The 20,955-nt window shown below is 54.8% G+C and overlaps 10 protein-coding genes across 10 annotated transcripts; 5 read left to right on the plus strand and 5 right to left on the minus strand.

Moving 5' to 3' along the window:
• The first annotated feature begins 18 nt into the window (after positions 1–18).
• On the plus strand, positions 19–952 carry CC84DRAFT_657354 (GINS complex, PSF2 component). The gene is made up of 2 exons (XM_018187042.1): positions 19–154; positions 240–952. Exons 1-2 carry the CDS (start codon positions 41–43, stop codon positions 843–845), a joined length of 720 nt encoding a protein of 239 aa, XP_018037825.1. The 5' UTR covers positions 19–40; the 3' UTR covers positions 846–952.
• Positions 953–1,530: 578 nt separating this feature from the next.
• On the plus strand, positions 1,531–3,102 carry CC84DRAFT_657356 (endoglucanase B). Its single transcript, XM_018187043.1, has 4 exons — positions 1,531–1,691; positions 1,737–2,176; positions 2,244–2,436; positions 2,485–3,102. The coding sequence occupies exons 1-4, from the start codon at positions 1,620–1,622 to the stop codon at positions 2,776–2,778; spliced, it is 999 nt and encodes a 332-aa protein (XP_018037826.1). The 5' UTR covers positions 1,531–1,619; the 3' UTR covers positions 2,779–3,102.
• A 629-nt stretch (positions 3,103–3,731) lies between these two features.
• Positions 3,732–5,057, minus strand: CC84DRAFT_1175265 (uncharacterized protein; the record flags this gene model as incomplete). The annotated part of the gene is made up of 5 exons (XM_018180141.1): positions 3,732–3,907; positions 4,129–4,333; positions 4,394–4,468; positions 4,649–4,900; positions 4,950–5,057. 5 exons carry the CDS (start codon positions 5,055–5,057, stop codon positions 3,732–3,734), a joined length of 816 nt encoding a protein of 271 aa, XP_018037827.1.
• Positions 5,058–5,712: 655 nt separating this feature from the next.
• Positions 5,713–7,517, plus strand: CC84DRAFT_1163615 (alpha/beta-hydrolase). Its single transcript, XM_018178305.1, has 3 exons — positions 5,713–5,938; positions 5,991–6,314; positions 6,368–7,517. The coding sequence occupies exons 2-3, from the start codon at positions 6,144–6,146 to the stop codon at positions 7,157–7,159; spliced, it is 963 nt and encodes a 320-aa protein (XP_018037828.1). The 5' UTR covers positions 5,713–5,938; positions 5,991–6,143; the 3' UTR covers positions 7,160–7,517.
• CC84DRAFT_1258558 (alpha/beta-hydrolase) lies at positions 7,211–8,438 on the minus strand (the record flags this gene model as incomplete). Its single annotated transcript, XM_018184837.1, has 2 exons — positions 7,211–8,322; positions 8,378–8,438. The coding sequence occupies 2 exons, from the start codon at positions 8,436–8,438 to the stop codon at positions 7,211–7,213; spliced, it is 1,173 nt and encodes a 390-aa protein (XP_018037829.1).
• Positions 8,439–9,589: 1,151 nt separating this feature from the next.
• On the plus strand, positions 9,590–10,599 carry CC84DRAFT_1163616 (uncharacterized protein). The gene has a single exon (XM_018178306.1). The coding sequence runs from the start codon at positions 9,623–9,625 to the stop codon at positions 10,271–10,273; it is 651 nt and encodes a 216-aa protein (XP_018037830.1). The 5' UTR covers positions 9,590–9,622; the 3' UTR covers positions 10,274–10,599.
• A 70-nt stretch (positions 10,600–10,669) lies between these two features.
• CC84DRAFT_1163617 (uncharacterized protein) lies at positions 10,670–13,539 on the minus strand. The gene has a single exon (XM_018178307.1). The coding sequence runs from the start codon at positions 13,063–13,065 to the stop codon at positions 10,897–10,899; it is 2,169 nt and encodes a 722-aa protein (XP_018037831.1). The 5' UTR covers positions 13,066–13,539; the 3' UTR covers positions 10,670–10,896.
• Positions 13,540–14,204: 665 nt separating this feature from the next.
• On the minus strand, positions 14,205–14,504 carry CC84DRAFT_1073520 (uncharacterized protein; the record flags this gene model as incomplete). The annotated part of the gene is made up of 1 exon (XM_018173688.1): positions 14,205–14,504. A coding segment is annotated over one exon (300 nt), but the record flags the coding sequence as incomplete, so codon positions are not given.
• Positions 14,505–16,969: 2,465 nt separating this feature from the next.
• CC84DRAFT_657576 (uncharacterized protein) lies at positions 16,970–18,516 on the minus strand. Its single transcript, XM_018187045.1, has 2 exons — positions 18,030–18,516; positions 16,970–17,663 (listed from the first exon to the last, which is right to left on the minus strand). The coding sequence occupies exons 1-2, from the start codon at positions 18,307–18,309 to the stop codon at positions 17,110–17,112; spliced, it is 834 nt and encodes a 277-aa protein (XP_018037833.1). The 5' UTR covers positions 18,310–18,516; the 3' UTR covers positions 16,970–17,109.
• A 761-nt stretch (positions 18,517–19,277) lies between these two features.
• CC84DRAFT_1186426 (CHL4-domain-containing protein) lies at positions 19,278–20,804 on the plus strand (the record flags this gene model as incomplete). Its single annotated transcript, XM_018180858.1, has 1 exon — positions 19,278–20,804. One exon carries the CDS (start codon positions 19,278–19,280, stop codon positions 20,802–20,804), a length of 1,527 nt encoding a protein of 508 aa, XP_018037834.1.
• Between the last annotated feature and the right edge of the window lie 151 nt (positions 20,805–20,955).

The raw sequence follows: 20,955 nt of genomic DNA on the forward strand, positions 1-20,955 counted from the left end.
CGCAAGTTTGCAACTGCACCACCAACACTTGATTACAGCCATGGCGCTGCCGCTCCCACCGGGCTTAACGCCCCCCGAAATAGCCTTCATATGCGAGATGGAGCTGGTGACCATTATACCCCGGCAGCGCCTCGAAGGCCTCGAATTGCTTGGAGTACGCCTGCCCCGCTACACCCCACCATCGTCCCATCTGCCGACCAGAATACATACATCACGAGAATTGGCTAATGAATTTATAGGGGCCCCTGAAGCCACTTAATCCACCGCAAAGAGCCTCTATTCCGCTATGGCTGGCTCTACTCCTAAAGCGCCAACGCCGCGCCAACATCATCCCTCCACCGTGGCTTTCGCCACATTCACTGGCCGCAATACTGAAGTTCGAGACCGAAGACTCGCCAGACGCCTTCTCTCCGCCACCTCGATTACCACCGCCATCGTCCAGTACCGTCGTCCCGCTATCCTCACCTTTTCTCCCCTCCTCTACAGCCGATGCCGCGGCCGACGCCCTGCCATACCACTGGCTAGAACTGGGCTCCATGCTGCTCGAGGCCGCGCCAGACGACTTCGACGACGCGGACGAGGTGCGGAAGCTTCTCAGAGGACTGAGAGAAGTGCGGATGGCGAAGTTGAGACAGGGAGTCGAAGTTTTGGATGCTGGAGGCGGGTTCAAGATGAACGGTGTGGGTGGCATGGAGCTGGGCGAGGCAAGGAGCTTCATCACAGGCGTGGTGGACGGATTGAGGAAGATCGGCAAGAGCAGGGAGGAGGCAAGGAAGGAGAGGGATAGGGAGAATGGGTACTCGCCAAGTCAGGACTATGAGGATGACGAGATGGACATGCGCTGATACCTGGCTGGCATGCACAATGGCTCTGCTGGTGAACACGGCTGGCTTTCGGAGGAGGTGAAGCTTTGATCAGCGCAGGTCAAGCTGCGACTCTTGAGCTATAACCAGAGCTCGACTCTGCTGGATCCTCACGATTTTGGGAACGCCGTGGTCGACTGCAAGAGGGCGCATAGGCTCCTCACTCCTAGAGCATTCGTGCTGATCACCCAGCCTGATGCTTGGGGTGTCTACTGCAAGCGAGACATCTCCAGTGCTCCCGTGCTGTGGCGGCGCATATGACGTTTACTTTACCTCTCTCACGCTTCTCCGACGGCAACGCAAGATTCATGACCCGCGTCATCGCGATGATGCTCCTCTACCAACCAGACAGGACTTACTAGAAAGCTGGGACAGATCGCTGACGGACCCTCCCTCGTTCCTGAACTTCTGGAAGCCACTTCTCTCCCCCAACATCCTGTACTGTCACACCGATTTCGCATCATTGCGCCACACACGGCATGATCACGAAGCTGTTCGGCATGACTGCCGCTTTCCCGCTTACCGAAAAGCTCATATACATCGTCTGGTATCGCGTCGCCTTCGGCTATCTCGATAGATCGTTCGCAGTGCGGCAATATAGCAAATAGATTGCATCGCACATCACCCATCGGCTTGGCGCACAGCGATCCCAGATATGCAGCAATACTATGACAACGGCTCCATTCTCTCGTCTATTCTGTTCCCGTGTTTTTGTCGTCCAGCTTACAGGTTTCTTCCAATTTGTGTTTTTCTAACATGTGGTCTCGCGCACCTCTCCTCGTCCTCCCATTGCTCAGCAGCCATGCCACCGCACACACTTTCATCTGGGTACTGCCACCCCCTAAAAATCCCGGCCATTGACTGACCAGCAAGGGCGTCTTCGTCAACGGCGTCGACCAAGGCCTCTTCACCGGCATCCGTGCACCGCCCTACAACGCCGCCCCCAACGCAGGCGGGTACGCCAACTCACCGGTGAAAAACCTCTCCTCGCTCGACCTCCGCTGCAACGTTATGGGCGACATTCAAGCACCCGACACCATCAAGGTATCTCCCGGCGACAATCTCACCTTCGATTGGCACCACGACTACCGCAACGACAGCGACGACATCATCGCGAGTAGCCACCACGGGCCGTCCATCGTGTATCTCAGCCCGGATCCACCGGGTGAGAATACTTTTGTCAAGATTTGGGAGGAGGGGCTGTATGAAAGTAACCCGTTCCCGCAGCCAGGGAAGTGGAGTACGACCGGGGATATCAGGGAGAAGCATGGGAAGATGAACGTGAGGGTGCCGGCGGGACTGAAGGCGGGATTGTAAGTCATTTTCATCTTCATGTCTGTCTCGTCATGGTTGGGGTGTGTGTTGACTGAAGGGTGCTAGCTACCTCATCCGCGCGGAGATGATCGCCTTCCACGAGGGCGAAGTCGCGTACACCAAGAATCCGCGGCGCGGCACCCAGTTTTACCCCAACTGCGTGCAGATCGAGGTTGTGGGTGATGGCACGGTCGAGCTGCCTGAGGGCGTGTCGTTCCCCGGAGCGTACAAGGAGGAGGACCCGGGGATCGTGTATGATGTCCGTCGTCCCTTTCCTCCCGTATCACGACGTACTAACCACCGCCAGATCTACTGCTCCACCGAAACCCGCACCATCCCAACCGCCCCCTGCACGACCACCTACCCTATTCCCGGGCCTACTGTGTGGTCTGGCGCGTGGGCGGAAACTACCGCAGTCCCGCTGAGCCCTATCAAAGGGGACACCACGGCGTACCCGTGGTCGACGTGGATCGTGAACTCGGTTGTTACGTCGGGGAGTTTTACGGATAGGAAGCACGTCACAGTTGTAGGGACGAGTACGTACAAGGCGAGTTGGAGCACGACGTATCAGACGCCTGCGCCAGGTACGAGGCGATGGTAGCGGGTGTACTCGTGAGCGTGAATGAAGGGATGGCACGTGAGCTTCTCGCCCCCAATTCTCTCAAATTCTCGAGCAGGGCCGAGCGTCTGAGTTTGCAAATCAAACGTCAAAATCTTCACCCACCCCTTCATCGTGGAGGTTGAGGGTTCATTTTTGCAGCTGAATTAGCGGCCGTGTGTATGGGAGGCTTGAGTGTCCGTTCGTGGTTCAGCTCATCCGCAATTACCATCCACTTGATGAGACCTAGATGAAGAAATGATCTACAGAGTTCCCCGATTCTGGAGATGCACTTGTCTGCACTTGGGCTGCTACATAAGAAGCCTGTAGATGGAAGTTTACGCTACTTAGGCGGACACGAATGAGTGCGGGCGCGGATTGCGATTCAGCTTCTCCATAATCGACGGCTCACCGATTACAGAGGAGCGAAATCCACCACTGACTCCGGTCACCCGCGAACGAAGCTGTAAAGACAAGATGTATGCCTTCTGTAGAAGGTGGGCAGTATCGGTACATCAATTTGAGAGCATTGACCTTACTCTAGAAAATTTCAGCTGGCCACGTGATGAAGTTGAAAGCTGGAAATTGGCCTAGAGGTCAGGGGAACAAGGCGTTTTGTTCTAGAGAAGACGCATTCTTTTTTATTTTAGGCTATGCTGGTGATAGAAGTACTAACTTTGTAGTGTAGTAGGACCTGGTACATGGAAGGAGATCTCGTGGAGGTGTCCGACGTATTATGCGTCGTGGATTCTGAAACCTCCAGTGTACGCCACTGTTGCTGTCTATCACCCTTGTGATTGACCTGATCGAGGGTGACTTGCAAGTTTTCTCATGTGATTTCCAGCGTCGATGTACAGGATTAGATCTCGGCGGTACAGAGGCGGCATCCCTGAGAGTCCCGGCATGAAATACCTTTTAATCGCGTACGAACGCGTACTACTTGTGCTCTATCTACATCATATCATCTGATATACACCACTGCAAATGCTACTGGCTCCAGTTGCTTTCGTGGGATACTCGTTGTTTACTTTGCTCGGTGGAAGCTTGCTAGAACGCTGCACGTCTCTACCGCAGTCAATACATGTGCCACGGGGAAATGTCTGTCGAGGCAACGTCATATTCGCAAATTTTACTGATACGGTAAGTAATGCAGCGACATCAGCCTCACTCAAAAAGATTCTCGCTCCGTTTGAGCTAGGAGCTGCCCAGACATGGAATTGCAACACTCAGGATATCGCAAACGGTATGCCAAAGGTGAACTACCGGGATGATTTTTCCTTCCACTTAGAAATTATTTGTTATCAGCCATCCGCAAAAAAGACTTTTTCGTGTACCCTTCGTGGTCAAACTCACCGTGCTTCTTCAGGTCCTCCCACAACCCTAGAAGGGCAACCGTTTGAATGTCACGCATTACCGCATCAAGTGTAACGACGTCAATGTGATCAATGGTTTCAATCAAGCCATCCAAATCGTTCGTGGTCGATTGCCAGGCACCTTTCATCGTATTTACCTCAAGGAAAGCGGGAGACAGAAGCGGCACGAGACTGCTCATGATTCGCTACGATCATCATATGTAAGCCACTGTAGATCTGTCAAGATGTGGGAAGAGGTGGCATACCTTGCAAGAAGCTATATGCTTATCGAACAGCCGCCACGCCTGGATCGCCTGACTGCAAACCGTGACTTGGTACTCCTGTGGGGAGTGGATTAGGATACATCAGCGTCAGTGTGTAGGTAAACTGCGTGCTGTTACTCGCTAAATCTTGTAACGCATCTGATCCTTTTGTTGTTCATAGTGACCCAAGCTGATCTGCAAGCTTCCTGCGTTCGGTGATTGAGGCCTAAGGGAGAGGGGAGTGGTTTGTCTTCTGACATTGACAGATATGGTCTGGTTCGTCTCAGCGGCATAGATTTGCAGCGTTCCGGTTTCAAATTTCAATGTGATTGGCGCTGCTGCAGTGAAAAAACGTGCGTATATTACCAGCAAACCATCACTGGGTAATTGCAGAGTTGATGCTGAAGTGCCGAATGCTGCTACGTCGCATATGATGTAGATGTACTTCCTTCCACTGAGATCAAGGGAAGTGATGTCTACGTACATATCTCGAACAAATTTCTCATTTCTCTGTCAGAATCGAAGCCCAAACTCAATTTATCAAAACTCGTCTACGTACGGAGTGCTCATCTTCAGTGGCTGACGAGACTTGTGGGAGGCTTTCAAGACTGAATTCGGAGAAATAAGTCTGCCAAGCGCTAGGGTCGGTGGGAAACATGTTGCCCATGCTGTCGTAAATCAAATCATGTGGTCAAGCTGGAAGAATCAACTCACCTGTGTATACGTATACACCCGAAGTAGTGTCAGTAATGCAGGTGTGTACGGAGGCGGTTCGCCACGGCATGCATCCCTGCTTTCACGCACTAGACGGACATCAAGACATACTTCCAAAGTGTCCCGGTCCACACATTTATATAAATAAGTAAAACCAAGGAATAGACCCACCATATTAGGAGGTATTGGATGAGGTGTCTGAACTTGACTTAACCCAATACAGGGAAATACGTAATATTAACGCTTGCTCAAGTCGCATAACCAGAAATTTAATTGTAATCCTACAAAGGGAGTTTGATCAAGGCCCCTTTACGATATGCACACTTGACTCACTGAATTGAGGGGATGGTAGGATAACGGAAAGACCAACTGTCGATAGGTGAAAGTATACCCTAGTAAACAACTTTCTCCATCTCGACAATACTTCATCTTAAACCAGCACCATCCGGTTTGCGACTGAACAATGCTTTGCTTATGAGTAAAGAATTATGTACCGAAAAGGTGCTGCAAAAGTAGTATGATCCCGTGAGGAGTTAGGGTTCCACGTGACCTTGTCGATAAGTGCCCCACCATCCAATGACCGATCTCGAGCGACTCATTCCATGTGACATTACCCAAAAGTAGGAACTCAACCCCGGCAACCGCCGCCCTTCTGCTGACAACCGAACCCTGCACCAAAACCCTGGCGCATACGCCACTGCAGCAGCGCACGTCCTAAAATATCCAGTCTTGGCAAGTGTAGCTTTGGTGTATCAAACGCACGGGCGGAAATTCCCTCATTCAACATTGTCGACAAGGAGCGGCACGGTAGCGAAGGCGAGGTGTCATTGAAGTGTGAGAATGCGATTTGCCAGGCCAGATGATTTGGAATGCTAATGAGCACCAGATCTGTCCAATTCCAACCAAAAGGGCGTCCAAGAAGGTATAAGTAGAGCCTGGTAAAACTCACACGCTGGTAGTATCCCCCTCAAAGAATTTCTACATACCTCGTTATATGCGAAATAGTCCTATTACTGGTCCGCACAAAATACGCCTGGCTATGGCACCTTACGACGACACTACAGCGGCCACGCGCTTCGATTCTTTCAATGTCTACGAGACACACTTCAAGCAGATCGGCGACCACAAGATCAAGGTCGCTATCTTAGTGCCCAAAGATTTGAAACCAGGCAAGGTTCCCTTGGCTGTCAAGTTCCACGGCGGTGGTCTCGTAAGTGAAGACGCTCAGTCATAGACTTTCACAACCCAGGCTGACACATTAAGGTCGTGGGTGATGCGCTGTTCCCAGACTGGATAGCAGCATTTTGGGTCCCCTTCATGCACCGGAACAACGCCATCACTATTCTTCCGAACTATCGTCTTGTCCCAGAATCCAGCGGGGCGGATATCCTCGAGGACCTGGCAGATTTCTGGTCGTGGTTCAACGACAAGGGCGTCGACAAATATCTCACGTCTCAAAACGTCAACGTCGACCTTGATTACAAACACCTACTTGTCTCGGGAGATTCGGCTGGTGGATACATGGCCCTGCAGTCCGGTCTCACCAGGCCTGAAGGTGAGATCAATGCGATACTTGCGCAGTATCCGATGACGAACCATACTCGTCGCTCACCGGAAGATTCGATGCTGGGAATGCAGACCCCGTCCAGGGAGTGGATGGACGAGAAACTGGCGAGCTTGCTTACCCCGGGCGCTATCACGTCTTCTGCTCACCCTTACAAGACTGATCGTTTTGGATTGTCGATGGCACTGAATGCCTACGGACGGTACAACGAGTTCTTTGGCGAGGGAGAGCGACTTTGGCCGATCACTGCGGTAAAATCCGTCAAATTTGTGCCGCCTACTACAATCTTCCATGCTCTTGGAGACAGTGCTGTGAAGTTCCAAGACAGTGTGGACTTTGTTGAGAGGACCAAGAGTGTTGTTCCTGGCGTGGAAATCCGACTTGCGTACGGAAAGGAAGGTGATCATGGTTTCGATGGCGCTTTGAAAGAGGACGAGGAGCCCTGGCTGAAGGAGGAGCTGCAGTGGGTCGAGAGCAGGTGGCTTTTTTAGACAGCTGCAGTGCTTACTCACCACTATCAACCCACTGTACTCTTTTTTAGACTACCCACTCTTCTCTAGCCTGGCCTTCATCCACTCCTCTATGACAGTCTGATGCTTTCCCTTCACACCCTGTTCCAGCATGACGCTCAAAATAGGCTCAATATGCGCTCTCTCCGGACTTTGCACGAACACGACGTTTTCACACTCGTCTCCCCCATCCTCGTCTCCCCCTTGGCACCATCCTTCACGGAAGACCCACTCAAAATCCGCAATCGCATCTGCGAAGAGCTCATTTCCACCGGACCAGACAAGCACTTCGCTGACAACACGGGGGAGCCCTTTCCACCAAGACGGGTCGTTGTGCAGAGGTTCTGTGTACGCGTCCCCGTGCACACGTCCGGGGTCGGTTTCCGGATTACTAGAGGGCGCGAGAAACATTCCCGCATACCGCCGCAGCTGCCGCGGCGACAACATATCCTTCCCCCGATTGTTCGTGAAACTCTCATGCTCCTGGCTAAACGTGACCCACGGACTGATCATCAGCGCGCCTCCGATCTTTTCCTGATTCAACTCAATCCTCGCAACATCTCCACTCGGATGCGGATGCAAAACATGCGATAGTAGACTCAACACCATATTTCCGCCCGCAGAATCGCCCGCGAGAATAATACTCGACGGTGACCGTTCAGCAGCAATCAGATGCGCCAGCACAGCAGCACTTTCCTGGAGCTGTCTCGGATACTGCGCCTCTGGCGCAAGACTGTAAGCAAGCTGCAGCACCGCCATTATTCTCGAACCGGTATTCAGATCTTTCACGGTCTGCGTCCAGAAGCGCAGATAGCCCTCCGTCCCGGCTTGCGTGTACCCTCCGCCGTGGAAGTACAACACAACGACATCTGCATCGGGCTCGCCGATCCAGTGCGCGGCTACCACATCTTTCGAATCAGGCAGTGATACTTCCAGCGAGCGAGGCGCAATTTTGTTTGCGGCGCAGAACTGGTGGTAGAGGTCTGTTGTTGAGGGCATCAAGTATCTGCTGTGTGCGATTTGGACGACGTCGCAGCCGGCACGGACTGCAGCGAAAAAGACATCTTTAGTGAAAGTGGGAGCGCGAGGAGAGTTGGTGAGGCGGCGGATGGGATAGGTGAGGGCGCGATAGACGGCGGCCGTAGCTAGCGGTTGGTGTCAGTGGGGTTCGTGGTGGGGTCCAGAGCCGTGTAACAGTACCGATGCGCACGAAGAAGGCTGCGAGGCTGAGAGTGCTAGGGATAGGGACTTTCTTGGCCATGGTATAATATTTTCGATGTTTGCAGCGACTCGTGAGACAGCGGTTCCAGTTCAAACTTCACTCTTCACAGAGCTGAAGGGCGAACGCGCTAATTCGACGGCGCTTCTTGGGGAGCGATTTTGGCGAGACTCTTGCCTAATCTAGTACAGGAGTCAAGGCACAGCGGTGGAATACAGCTTAGTTTGCTGGGCGAAAGGATTATACTTCCAAGATCGTGACAGGCCATACACTCCTTATATACGGGATGTCTGAGTTGCCCAGGGCTATATATAGCCGGGTGATGGGTTTCGTCGTATGCCGATTAACGATCCCGGCCTTTTATTGAGGCTCTTTGGAGGTCCCAATTCTTCAACCAACAGGGATCACTTCAATGTCACGAAGAGGGTGGGGGCTATTGTCAGACGCAGGCCAGTGTATGGGCAGCCCATTGTCATATTCTCGAGAGAAAACGATCATTCCCATGAAAATAGAGGGACATGTATTCTTCGATCTGCCTTTCGAAATTTGATGTTGTGCGGGCCGGGTCAATGTCTTTGTAGATATAGCCGCGTCATCAAAATCCCAGTCGTAGATAACCGCACTTTAGGAAGATCGAGCAATGTTGGCCAATCGCGATCAAATGGTGGATTCAGCAATTGCATTTCAATGATGGTCAGCGAACATCAACATTGACTTAAATCAGTCGACGCGGGAGTGTGTATGACATCGCAACCCCAGCAACGCAAAACGCAGAATGAAAGAAAAACACTAGGACGAATGCGAGAGCGAATATCTAGTGCAAGCGCATCTCGTGAGGCAGTCTGAACCCCCACTCTGCTTGTGAGCGCATGTTCCCACGGTAGACATTGCATCATCGGACCCCATCATCTTGTGACCGACAGGGATCGCTTACCGTGCCTCTTCCTACAACCCGAAGTGTTCAAAGCCCGGAAACTAACTTTTCGATAAAAGCTAAGCTTTCTAATCGGCATTAAGCGTCCGCCATCTACAAAAACTGATCTAGCTTCAGATGCTAGCGCCATGTCAAATCTCGCACTTCCATCCCTTGCTATCAGGCCTCTCAATGGCCTTGTAACATCGCACCTATATCGCAAGAGGAGACGCAAGAGGTGGACCAAAGGCGTCGCGTGCGTCGCTGGGATCGTTTTTCGCATTGTTTTCTTTCTTATACCCACGCACGCAAGATGCCCGTCCCCATGATGTACGACTACACGGAGGAAACGCCCCTCCTGATCGCCGGCGACGCAACCACACCCCGGAACCCAAAAGACATCCACCTCCAGTTCTGCGCTCTCGCCGGTGTTCCCCCCTCGAACATACCTAAACCCACTTCCACCTCGCCGGCTGCCCGCCGCTCCCTCTACGGCCGCGCAGTCCACAAGCGCAACGTGCAAAACAGAACCTACATGTTCACTGCAGCCCTAACCAACACCCTTCTCCTCAGTCAGGTCGTGCTCGGCGCCGCGCTCACCGGCCTCGGCGCCTCCGCCTCCTCGCACATCCTGATCACCGTGTTCGGCGCGCTCAACACCATTATCGCGGGACTAGTGGCGTATCTCAAGAGCAGGGGCCAGCCGATGCGGGCGCGCATGTTCCGCGACGATCTGGAGCGCGTGGTGGATGAGATGGAGAATTCCGAGGTCATGTGGCTCGGGATCCAGGCTGGGGCGCATGGGTACGATGAGATTGCGATTGATGGGGAGGTTAGTGTGCGCAGTGAGGTGGCGCGGTTGACGAGGTTGTACGATAAGGTTGTGCGGAATAACACGATGAATGACCGTGAGTTTCCTTCCCTTTTCTTCTTGTGTTTTGTGCATCGACTGTGGCTGCTGTGAGGCAGTGAGTGCTGACGGGAGACAGCGGATATGTACACCAACGCGACAACGGATGCAGCCAATGCGGCACTGAGAGCAAGACCGGCGTTGGAGGCGCCCGTGGCGAATGCGCCTGCGGCTGGGACGGCGGACGCGACGGCACCGATAGGAGTTGTGGTGCCGCCCACGGCGACGCCTGATGACCCTGATGCGGCGCCGGCTTCTAGGCCGCCAAAGTCGAAGACGCCGCCGCCACCGGCGGCGGCGCAGGAACAGGTAAATGAGGATACCGAGGGAGGTGCTGCGTCGACAATTGAAGAGGGTGGAGAGAGGGTTTCAGCTAATGGAGATGCAGTAAAGAAATAGATCCACGGGTGGAGATACTAAGGTCAAGTATATAGACATGATGTTGTGGTAATATAGAGCTGAAAGTATAGCAAATATCTCGATGCAATCCCCGTCACTCGTTTTGATTACAGAGCAGACACGTGTACATCATGCTAGCGTAGAACCATGTCGGTATACAGGGACATAAAAGCGACAACCGAGCCACTGTAGGCAGTCCAACCAAACTCCCCAACGCCTCGCACGTATGCCATAAACCCAATAACGCCGCCCAAATGCCTGAAAGAATCATCGTATTCTTACGTCGCAACCGTTTCGGGCTCCTCAAGCCGCTCTTGAACCAAATCGACTTGCTTCACAGGATGCAAAAGCATAGCAGGCAAGCACATTCGGCCCTCCCCCGCTAACTCTTCCTGCTCTCCACCATCGTTATCGACTTTATACCCTAGCCATCGCTTCCATAGGTTGGGTGCATGTCCTGCATGGTAGTACCACGTGGTTCCTAGGAAGTTGTGCTGCCTGTCGTCGCTGAACACACTCAGCCTCGACCCACCACTCGCTCCGTTACGACCGTTGTTGAAGATAGCAGCCAGGTACTGCACAGGCCACTTTCGATCAATGTAGACGGGATGCGGCGCGTATACAGCTTTCAGGCCGTGGTGCAGAGCACACGAAGCGGGCCACATCTCCGAAAACATGGTGTGCCGGTGTATAGACTGCTCGCGATGCATCGTCTCCAGCAACCGACGCGAAAGGCGACCTGAGGTGTTGATTGCCACACGACGAGGCGGGGCACCTTGCGTTGTATTGTAGCCTGTGAAGTCTTCAGCGAGAAGCCAGCCCGTGCTGTCAGGGTCGAAAAGCGGATTAAGGACAATCAAGTCTGCGGGCTCTCCCACACCCCACTGGTATTTGTCTTCCATCAAAGTACGCGGCGGCTTGACGGCTTCGTCAATTTCAATGTCGGGGTAGTCAAGAGGTGGCTCAGGTCCCCATACTGGCTTTTCCTTTCTCTGTGACTCGAGCTCAGGCACGTGTGGGTTCGGAGGAAGGAGTGAAGACCACGCATTCGCCTTGCTGCTTGTGCCGTGCTCCGTTTGGACACGCACCATCTGCGAGAAGTCATCCCAGGACTCGTGAACTGCGGGAACATAGAAGCGTGCATTACGCTCCCAGAGGCCCTTTCGGGGCTGTTTGTCCGTCCATTCGCTGATCTTCTTAAACAGGTGGTAGTAATGGCCAGTATAGCGAACATCCATCTCCCAGTGCCAGAAGAAGTCAAACTCAGGGTGTTGGTGAGCAAAGTATGTAACTGGCATATACGTGGAGCGGTATGCACCGTGAACAGGCAGGTCGCGGAACATGGAGTCGTGAACACCTCCGTATATGAGTCCCATTTGACGTTCAGACCAGAGCGTGCCCATTCCGGCGAACTCTGCAGGCAAAGATTTGTTAAGGACTTCTTGATATACTTCCTCAACGGCCCAGATCTGCTTGTTGTCATCCTTGACGTGTATCAGGAAATGCACTTGGTACTCGCCACCGGATCCGATGGTGAGTTCAGAGATGAGGGATCGAAGGTACATGATGTCTTCATCATCATACTCATAGTCTGACCAGGTCCTGATGAGGACTGCAGTACGGGGCAGGAGTTTGTTGTGCTTCTTTTTCGGTTGCTCGCCAGATGTGCTATTGCTCTTCTTCACGTCGGCGTCTCGTGCGGTGATCGTCTGGAGCTTGTGGCCGGGAGTACCGGGACCGGGCTTGAAACGATATTTGTTCTTCTCTAGGCAGCGATCCAGCACCTGGGCCCATTTGACCTCACGGAAGTCGACCTCGGCGGTCTGCTCCCACACCTTCTCGCTACCTTCGCGATCGCCTTCCATGGCAGCGCCGGTACCACCTCGCCTTTTCGAGTATCCGAGACCGTACGGACCCAGCCTTCCAAAGCGTTCGAAGCACACATCTTTTCGTAAGCCAAGCAAGTCGTATGAGCCGATGACATTTTCCGGGGTTCCTTCGGTCACTCCGTTGTAAACCCTCATTGATGGTATCTGCAGCTTCCCTTCCAGATCCAGATAGCATGTCTCCACCGGACCGTACTCGTCAATATACTTCTGGCTTTTGTAGTCGGGATACGGGTTGAACAGCACTGAGTCGGGCAACTTGCCACCCTCCATGCGCTTGCCCTTAGGCGAGACCTCCTTTGCATCCTGTGGCGGCATGTCCGGGTCGATGTCTTCCTTCTTCGGGTACTCTGGAGTGTTCTTGTCCCTGCCGACCAGTGTCCGTATCCCGCCATGGTATCGCTTCAGGAAAGGAAAGCTCTCCCACACGGGTGGCGGTGGTGGATCGTTGTGTAACCCCAGCTCGGCGCTTCTTATCGATACCCAGCTCTGATGCAGCAAGAAATACATGAACAGAAGCACTGTCGTTCCTACGGCCAGCCCAAAGTATCGCGTGAACATTCGTGGGTTCTTGTAGCTATATGCGCTCACTGACGGCCGTGACAGAGCTCGTATGCGTTTCGGCTTTGGGGGAATGAGCGCCGCCGACGAGGATCGGGACGAATTCGGAGAGGATGTGGGAGAAGAGCTCGAACTGTCATCGTCGCTGCTGAGGTATTTCTCGTAGTCGAGGTCTTCGACATCGCGGGGGGAGATTTTGTTGTACGAATGCTGTTTCCGCTTTCCCACCTTCAGCTTTCCCACCCGGAAGCCTAGCATGGCTCCAAGTTCGTCGGCGGTTGCACGAGCGCTATCTCATGCGGTATGCTGGGAGACTCAGCGCGAGGGTGCGAGGTCCAGGGCCGAGGAATGCTACTGCGATGACGTTGGGTTGTTGTATTACGATGATATATTCGGTCTCGAAGGCGGTGCAAATATTGCGGTAGGAAAGTGCGTAACAATTTTACTCCACGTTGTAGAGCACGCGTGCGTCGACTCGCAGCGCTTCAAGGTGGCAGCCGCCAAGACCAAAACACGACGGCCGTTGCCCCGGCAGCTGCCACCCAACTTCATCGCCATCCCGTCCAGACTCCCTCGTGACACCACTCATCGCAACCTCTAGCTTAGTCGCCACCCTCCATCCATTGCTTGACGCAGTCCTGGGCTCATTTGCAGACCGAAAGGAAGAATGCACATGCGGTTGTGTCTTTATCGAGGTGCACCAGGGTGCCGCTAGGTCGCGGAAAGTTGCCGTGAAAGTACCGGAAACTGGCCGGGGAAATATTGCTGCTTTCAACGAGTTTCACACGAGTTTCCCAACGCGGAATATTCCACAGCCTTTCTCCTCGGAAATTCTCCGAGATTCGCGCCTTCCCGCGATTCGCGCAACTTGGGCATATGCGCAATGAGTTCTCTGCCATTGCATGATGCACGTCATCTCTGACTGTACCATCGATGTGTTCATTCATTGCAGCACTGAAGAATTACAAGTCTTCGTCTGCATCTTGAAGCCACCCAGACTCGTCTCAATCCATCGCTATCAGCCGATGCTCTGTGGACGAAAGCCACGATACTATGCTGAAAGCGATCGTAATACCCGTGATGGCCACCACACCTATCATCCAGGGCTTCTGCTTCCTTTTTCGTCCGTCTTTCTTTCCCTCGACCCTCGTCTTCCAGCGCTTGAACCACCATTCCCCGCTGTGCCCTTTCTCCACATCCCAGGGTTCGTCTTTCTCGTCATCTACTTCGCCCCAGTCGTCCTCATTGTCGTAGACATCATCATCTTCACAGACGATTGTAACCTTCCAACCTGGAGTCACTCGTGCCTCCCAGTCGCCGGCCATTACCTGCAACCCTTCGCATTCGTCCCATATCAGCGCGCAGTTTACGCCGTCTTCTTGCACCGCACTAATGAGGAGTGACACGTACTTCCATTGACGGAACACGGCGTATTCTAGCTCGTATATGTGAGATCTGCATCCGAAGTCAAACTTCAAACGTATTGACGCGTCTTCTTTTCCTTCACAACCCGAAGATCGTGTCTGGTTGCATCCGGAGTATGTCCCACATTCACTCAGAGGTCGGAGCGGCAAAGCTTCCGGGTCAATGTTCCCTTGTTCAAAATGCGGCCATGATCCATCCTGTATCCACCGCGATGTCGCCGAGAACCTGTTTGGCCTAGCAACACGATTGAACCCGGTCCAAACGATAGACGCAGTTTTGCTTAGCGAAGATGTGATCGAGGTTGCAAGCGTGGATCCTGAGTTCGAAGTTCGCCATGATAACACTGTGTCGTCTGATTTGGTGGAACGAATGCTATCCGATGATGGTAGAACGACAGTGGCATCGTCTACACCCCCGCCGAACTGTTCCAACGGGCAGATTGTTTCGCCGTGAATCTGGTACTCAGGGTTCGTTTCAGGAATAAGATCTTGAGCGCGTTGATAGGCATGTGACATCACACCGGGTCTCTGTTCGACGAAAGACATGTCCATGAAGCAAAACGTGAATGGCTGACTGCAAATGATTTGATACCAACACAGGCACGCCTTTGAATTCCAGTCCAGCATACATTCTTTTATGCAAGACTTCCATCGACGTTCTTTCCATGCGTAGCCGATCGCCCGTATCTGCTCTGCCATCAGACAGCATTCCACGTACGTCCATTCCATTCGCAAAACTGGTATATGTTCCCCGATAATCGAGACGGCTGTATACATCGTCCCAAGGAGAGTTTCATCCAGCTATCTTCTGCGCCACCCGTTCACTTTTTTAATTGCACGCCCCACCTGTTCAATCGACATGTGCAACTACCACTACTACCCGCGTGCTACAGTCTAAGCCCTACTGTTGTGGCGCGAAGCGGAGCACCTCTTCTCCCCACGTGCGTTTGACAGCTGCAAGTGTCGTGTGACCACTTCTACCTAAGACGAGCTCTCATCGGATGCGCACATCATTAGATCCGACTCTATACCAAGCATTCTGGTATGCAACGTAGGCTCACCGCAATGCAGGTATCCGTCCCTGAAAACAAGGGAGCGCCCAGATCTGGCAAAGGTAATGCCGAAGACGGGAGGATGGACTACGCAGCGGCGAGATGTAGCGAGGCTATCGGCATACTTGTTGAGCTGGAAAGGACTGGCAAACAATTACTGTAGGCCCGACATACTAAACACTCTGTGATACAACTTACTTGTAGGCGTTATTGGCTGGTTTGCAGAGCACAAGGCTTAGGCAACTTAGGAAGCCGAATAGCTACGCGCTGACACGTGCATTCACCAGGGGATCCCGACTGTATCCGAACACCAAAGCACTACCAGGACTACGCGGTGTGTTTCCCGATCCACCAAACCAATACCCAGTAGCGGAAGATACAATCGGATCCACCTAGCTCGCAGAGCAAACATTGTTCGCTTGAGCTGCCCAGTGCGTGTACCGCGTCTGCTTGCCGACCACACGGAACAGCGCAGTCTTCTGTATCGACCAAATGCAGCCCAGCCAGCTTCTCAGAAGGCCCCTGGAGCAGCTCCAGCATCGCCTAGCACGGTCCAGTCAGTGACATTTGCAGTGCTGGAACTTCGAGGAGCAGTGGCCGTGTCCATGGGAACGCAAACACTCTCTCGGACCTTCCTCCCACACAGCATCACACCATACCACACACACTTATGCACTCTCCTCCCATATCACTACCTGAGGCCATGCGCGCCCAAGAGAAACCTCTCCACCGCACTAAAAACCTGGCTACACCCCACCGCCCGCAGGCCATCCTCGGAATCCCACCGTTCAATCCCACCTCCTCCCACCACCTAACTACTGGCTCTACCTGACTCAGTACACCCCATCCCACGCCTCTGTCCGACATCGCTCCCATCCCTCCCCTACGCGGGACAAGATACTGCCCTGCATACGCACTCCCCTGCGCGCCGTCGACCCTCGCACGGGAAGCACGCGCAGGGCAGGAAGCTAAGCTACATGGGCACTCGGTGTCCTTTTGATCTTGGAACCTGGACCCGACGCGGGCGCTTGTCGCGGTGGCCTTGTCTGATCTGGGCTGGTTTGGTGTGGTGGCATTGCGTGATGTGGAGCCCCGGTGTCGTTATGCGCGCCCTTGGAAAAATCGAATGCTGAGGTCCGAGGCTTGTGGCGGGTGAGGCCGACGGCTGGACGCTGATGACTCGGGAGTACTGGGCAAAGATGCAGATGGGAGCGGGCCTGACTATAGACGAGGTGGAATGCTATAGAAAAAAGACGGGCTTTGAGCTCGCAGTCAAGCACGCATAGCATGAGCGGGAACAAAGTAGATGTGGAAAGTAGCAAATCATATTTGTGAATCGTATACTGAGCTTCTGCATGAACTCATTTCAGCATGAGCATCGCACGCCTCGTGGCGGCGCGTCCCCGTGAGGACGGCCATGCCATCCCGCCCCCGTCTATAACACAAAGCGCGAACCGTGTGCGCGCTGACCCGACGTCTATCGAGTCGAGCCAGCGAAAGCCGAAGCCCAGCATCGAACAGGAATCCAGAAACAAAGAAGCAAGCCAGAAGAATTATGGACAGAGCCTTTACGCCTTGGCCGCCTTCGTGCCAACACCGTCAGTGCGGTTGCCGTTACTCCGCTCGCTCTCCTCGCGCTTGGACAGACGGGCCTGGATCTCGCTGGGGGACGCCTTGCCGCCGTTCTTCTCGGTGATGAGGCCCTTGAGCCACGTGTTCTCCGTCTCGAGCTGCTGGATGCGCGTCTCAAGCACGCTGACGCGGTCCGTCATCTCCTTGGCCGTCTTCTCAAGCGCCTGCTCACGCTGCTTCTTCTTGATGCGGAAGCGCGCGGAGGCGGCCGTGTTGCGGCGCCGCTTGTCCTCCTCGGCGGCGTTGCGCGCGGACTCATCTGTGGGGGGTTGGCTCGGGGTGTCCGCAGACACTGACACAGCACTCTCGTGCTTGCGCTTCTTACCAGCGGCGGCATCGAAGCCGGGAATGATGGGGGAGACGACAGAGGAGGCGGGGGAGAAGGCGTTGCCGATGGAGTAGGTGCGCGAGGCGGGCAGCGGGTTCTGGATGGACGGATCGATGGAGAGGGGTTGCGCGAAGGTGGAGAAGTCGGCAAACTGGAAGTCGCCTGTGAAGAGGTCGAAATTAGCCATGATCGCTGAACGTGCAAAGGACAATCAAGTGCGAGGTGGAGTCGGTGACCGCTGTGTGCAGTTGGCAGCGCGAGGCAGCATGTTTATTGCGTGATCAGGGCAGCGCGATGCGTCGTTGCAGGCCAGCGCTCGAGGCGCTGGACACCCCGGCCGCTTGTTTAGGACGTGTGCGCGTGAGTGGCTGCGAGGCTGCAGGATGCGTGGGGTGAATCGGTTGGCGAAGCGCGTTTGGCGGGGTCTGCAGTGTACCCTGCAACGCACCTCAAGCCCAGAACACGGCGGCGACCGACGTCGATATGATCGGCAATACGAATAGAACACGATGCGGAGAAATTACTTACCATTGAGGTTGAAGTCCATTTTGGCGTCGTCGGATACGCTAGGCGCGGGGAGTGTGGGATTTGCTTGCGGCGCGGGTGCTGGTGTGTCGATGCTGTTCAAGCCAATGTCCAGCGCCGGGTTGAAGTTGAGGTCGCCCGAGTCGTACTGGTCGAAGAGCTCCGTCTCCAGGAAGATGTCAAAGTCGGTGTTCGATTCCTGTACCTCGTCGGGCACGATGGTGTTGAGGTTGGCGACGTACGCGGAGACGTTTGGCCCGCGACGGCCGTTATAGCCGGACATTGAAGTGTGCCCGGGCGATAGTGCGGGTCAAGTACTCCTTTGAGGCTGTTCGGAATGGCTGGATCGAGGGGTCGTCTGGCGGTCGATTTACGGTTGCGTCAAGATGAGTAATTCCGGTGCCGCGGTGGTGCCGAGCAGGCGGATATGTGATGCGACGGCTGCTGGTGTGCAGGCAGGTGATTCTCGCAGGAACTGACGGTTCGCGGGCGAGGCAGCGGGAATATTGGTGAGAGGGTAGTGGAGAGAAGTGAAGTCGTGACGTTGAGAGAGTAGTGTATTTGCCGGTGGAGAAAGGATTTCGATCGTCAGCGAACTCGGCCGTCTACGGCGTGTGACTGCCGTTTATGACTGATCAATCGGAAGGCGCACTAGCACCCCACGGAGTCGCCCGCAAAGAGGCCGTGGACTCGAGCACTCAGGAGCATGCACGACAATACGAAGCCCTCGCGGGCAATTTGGGCGCTGCAGCCTTGGTACCTCTCTGTGCAGGCCCAGCGGCTGACCCCGCCTCGCCCTGCGCTCGACGAGTGCGTGTGGCAGTGACGGCGACACTGAGTGTGGAGTTTGTAAGCAAAGGCCCGACTCCACACCCCAATTCTCCAGATAGGCAGACAATCCCGAGTGCGCCCGAGGTTTGCGCGGTCTTTCGAGCGGCGGGAGCACTGCCGTAGCGCCATCGTGAGGGGCAGCCCGCACGCTCCCGTCGATGCTGATGCTGATGCTGAGCGCACCGCAACGCTGCGCTGCTTGACATGGGACGCGGGTTTGTCAGCTGCGCTCTCCGCATCTTGGCTGCTGCTGCTGGCATGCAGCCATGACCTTGCAGTGGCCGCCGTGTGCGACAGCGTCACGTGATGGCCGCTCGTCTCCGCTCAGCACGCTACCAACGCGTCTCCTCGGGCGCGATGGTATCGATAACAGCCATAAACAATTGATCCCTCTGAACATAACCACCCATGTAGCCCGCCATGGCGCCGAAACCGAATACAGCCGTGCCAGACTACAGAAATGTCCCGCACTCGCACCGCCTGCCCACGTCCCACCGCGAGGTCCAGCGCACCTTCACCAAGCTCTCCCGCCAGTCCCTCGTCTCCCTTGCCAACCAATGGCTCGCCAAAAAGAACCGCGACTTCTGCCGCCCGTATCTGCTCGGCGACCGTGGTGCCGACGCGGAAGAGGACGATGAGCAGTACACCCCCGCGCAGAGCTACGAGGAGCTCCAGGAGATCTACAAAGAGCTGGCCGCGCGCAAGGGCGGGAAGCGCGAGATCCAGGATCGCATACTAGAGGGAGACTGGCGGACCGGCATCTCCATGTACCAATTGGCCACGGCCGAGATCCAGTACCTGCTCGACCATCCCAACAGTCTGCGCTGGACGGCGAAGCGGCTTGCAAAGATACCGAGCGGGAAGAACATGGCGCTGGATATGGAGGTCACGAACGACTCGGAGCACTTGCCGCGCTTCCAGGCGCAGACGTTCATGGCGAATCTCGCGCGGGAGCTCACGCCGCTCATGAAGGCGCATTATCTGCTGATCAAGATCAAGACCATGCCAATGACGATACTGAGGGTGTACATCCACGACTCGCCGTACAGCACCGAAGCGTCCCTCGCCATAGATAACGGGAGCTCGGATAACGCAAGAGCCGTTTTCTTCATCTGGCCCAACGGCTCAAACTTCGTCTACTCCTCCATAGCAAACCATTTCGGCCAAGTCATCAGCGACGACGGCCGCCACCTGCGCGACATTGTCCAGCAGGCCATCCCAAAAGCCTTTTCGCGCCCCTCAGCAAGGTACCAGCTCGCCAGCACAAACTTCACGACCAAATCGCTAGACGCGCTGCTCGCGTACAGGGGTCCAGGCAAGAGCAACGCGGCTTCCGGCGGCTGGAGCATCTTCCAGGACCACAACTTCAGCCAGAATGCGCTGGACTTTATCACGAGTCAGAACGACCATGGGAAAGAGAAGAATGGGCAACGCAAGGACGGCGCGGTGGGCGCAACGGCGAAAGCGGGCCCTGGCCGGCCGAAGCGCACCCTCGAGGACAAGGAGACGTCGGACGCGAAGAGGAGGCGCGAAGTCGCAGCTGGGAGATTTGGGAGCTCCGCACAACCCAACGACGGCCAGGGCCTCGAGCGCGTCGAAGTCCGCATCGACGATGCGTTTCCCGCCATGCCCAACTCCGCAGACGACGCAGACACCTCCAACATCAGTGAGCAGCCCGCGAACCGCAACCGTAGGGGTCGTCCTTCACTGCTAGACCGCTCGCTAGACGAGATCGAGGAATTAGAAGGGGCCGATGCGTGGGTCCCGGACGTGCGTGTTGTCTTTCAGGGCAGTCATGTGTTTGCCGGCGTGAGGCAATTGGTCGAGCAGGGCATTGTAGACGGGGAGAAGATGCCGGGGTGGATGACGGGGGAGGCGGGGGTTACGATTGGGGCGGTCAAGGAGGGGAGGATACGGACGAAGAGTGGGCAGATTCCTGGTATTTGAGTTGCCTTCGGAAGCGTGTGTGGGGTGATGGGCGTTGTGTTGTGATAATACCCGGTCTTTGGCGTGGCGTTTTGGCGTTTTGCACGGAGGCTTTGGCTATTGCGGTGACGGGAGTGGTTCTTTGTGATGGATGATGGACGACGCAATGTCG

This window comes from Paraphaeosphaeria sporulosa (genome assembly GCF_001642045.1).
Source record: "Paraphaeosphaeria sporulosa strain AP3s5-JAC2a unplaced genomic scaffold CC84scaffold_4, whole genome shotgun sequence".
Taxonomy (NCBI): domain Eukaryota; kingdom Fungi; phylum Ascomycota; class Dothideomycetes; order Pleosporales; family Didymosphaeriaceae; genus Paraphaeosphaeria; species Paraphaeosphaeria sporulosa.

Excerpts from the sequence above, each read along its gene's own strand:
- CC84DRAFT_657356 (XM_018187043.1), top strand. The coding sequence starts at position 1,620 with ATGTGGTCTCGCGCACCTCTCCTCGTCCTCCCATTGCTCAGCAGCCAT. Across the intron at positions 1,692-1,736 it reads CCGCACACACTTTCATCTGG|GGCGTCTTCGTCAACGGCGT; the intron begins GTACTGCCACCC and ends CTGACCAGCAAG. Across the intron at positions 2,437-2,484 it reads ACCCGGGGATCGTGTATGAT|ATCTACTGCTCCACCGAAAC; the intron begins GTCCGTCGTCCC and ends AACCACCGCCAG.
- CC84DRAFT_1163616 (XM_018178306.1), top strand. The coding sequence starts at position 9,623 with ATGCCCGTCCCCATGATGTACGACTACACGGAGGAAACGCCCCTCCTG.
- CC84DRAFT_1163615 (XM_018178305.1), top strand. The coding sequence starts at position 6,144 with ATGGCACCTTACGACGACACTACAGCGGCCACGCGCTTCGATTCTTTC. Across the intron at positions 6,315-6,367 it reads AGTTCCACGGCGGTGGTCTC|GTCGTGGGTGATGCGCTGTT; the intron begins GTAAGTGAAGAC and ends TGACACATTAAG.
- CC84DRAFT_657354 (XM_018187042.1), top strand. The coding sequence starts at position 41 with ATGGCGCTGCCGCTCCCACCGGGCTTAACGCCCCCCGAAATAGCCTTC. Across the intron at positions 155-239 it reads AAGGCCTCGAATTGCTTGGA|GGGCCCCTGAAGCCACTTAA; the intron begins GTACGCCTGCCC and ends ATGAATTTATAG.
- CC84DRAFT_657576 (XM_018187045.1), bottom strand. The coding sequence starts at position 18,309 with ATGTCCGGCTATAACGGCCGTCGCGGGCCAAACGTCTCCGCGTACGTC. Across the intron at positions 17,664-18,029 it reads AATGGACTTCAACCTCAATG|GCGACTTCCAGTTTGCCGAC; the intron begins GTAAGTAATTTC and ends ACCTCTTCACAG.
- CC84DRAFT_1163617 (XM_018178307.1), bottom strand. The coding sequence starts at position 13,065 with ATGTTCACGCGATACTTTGGGCTGGCCGTAGGAACGACAGTGCTTCTG.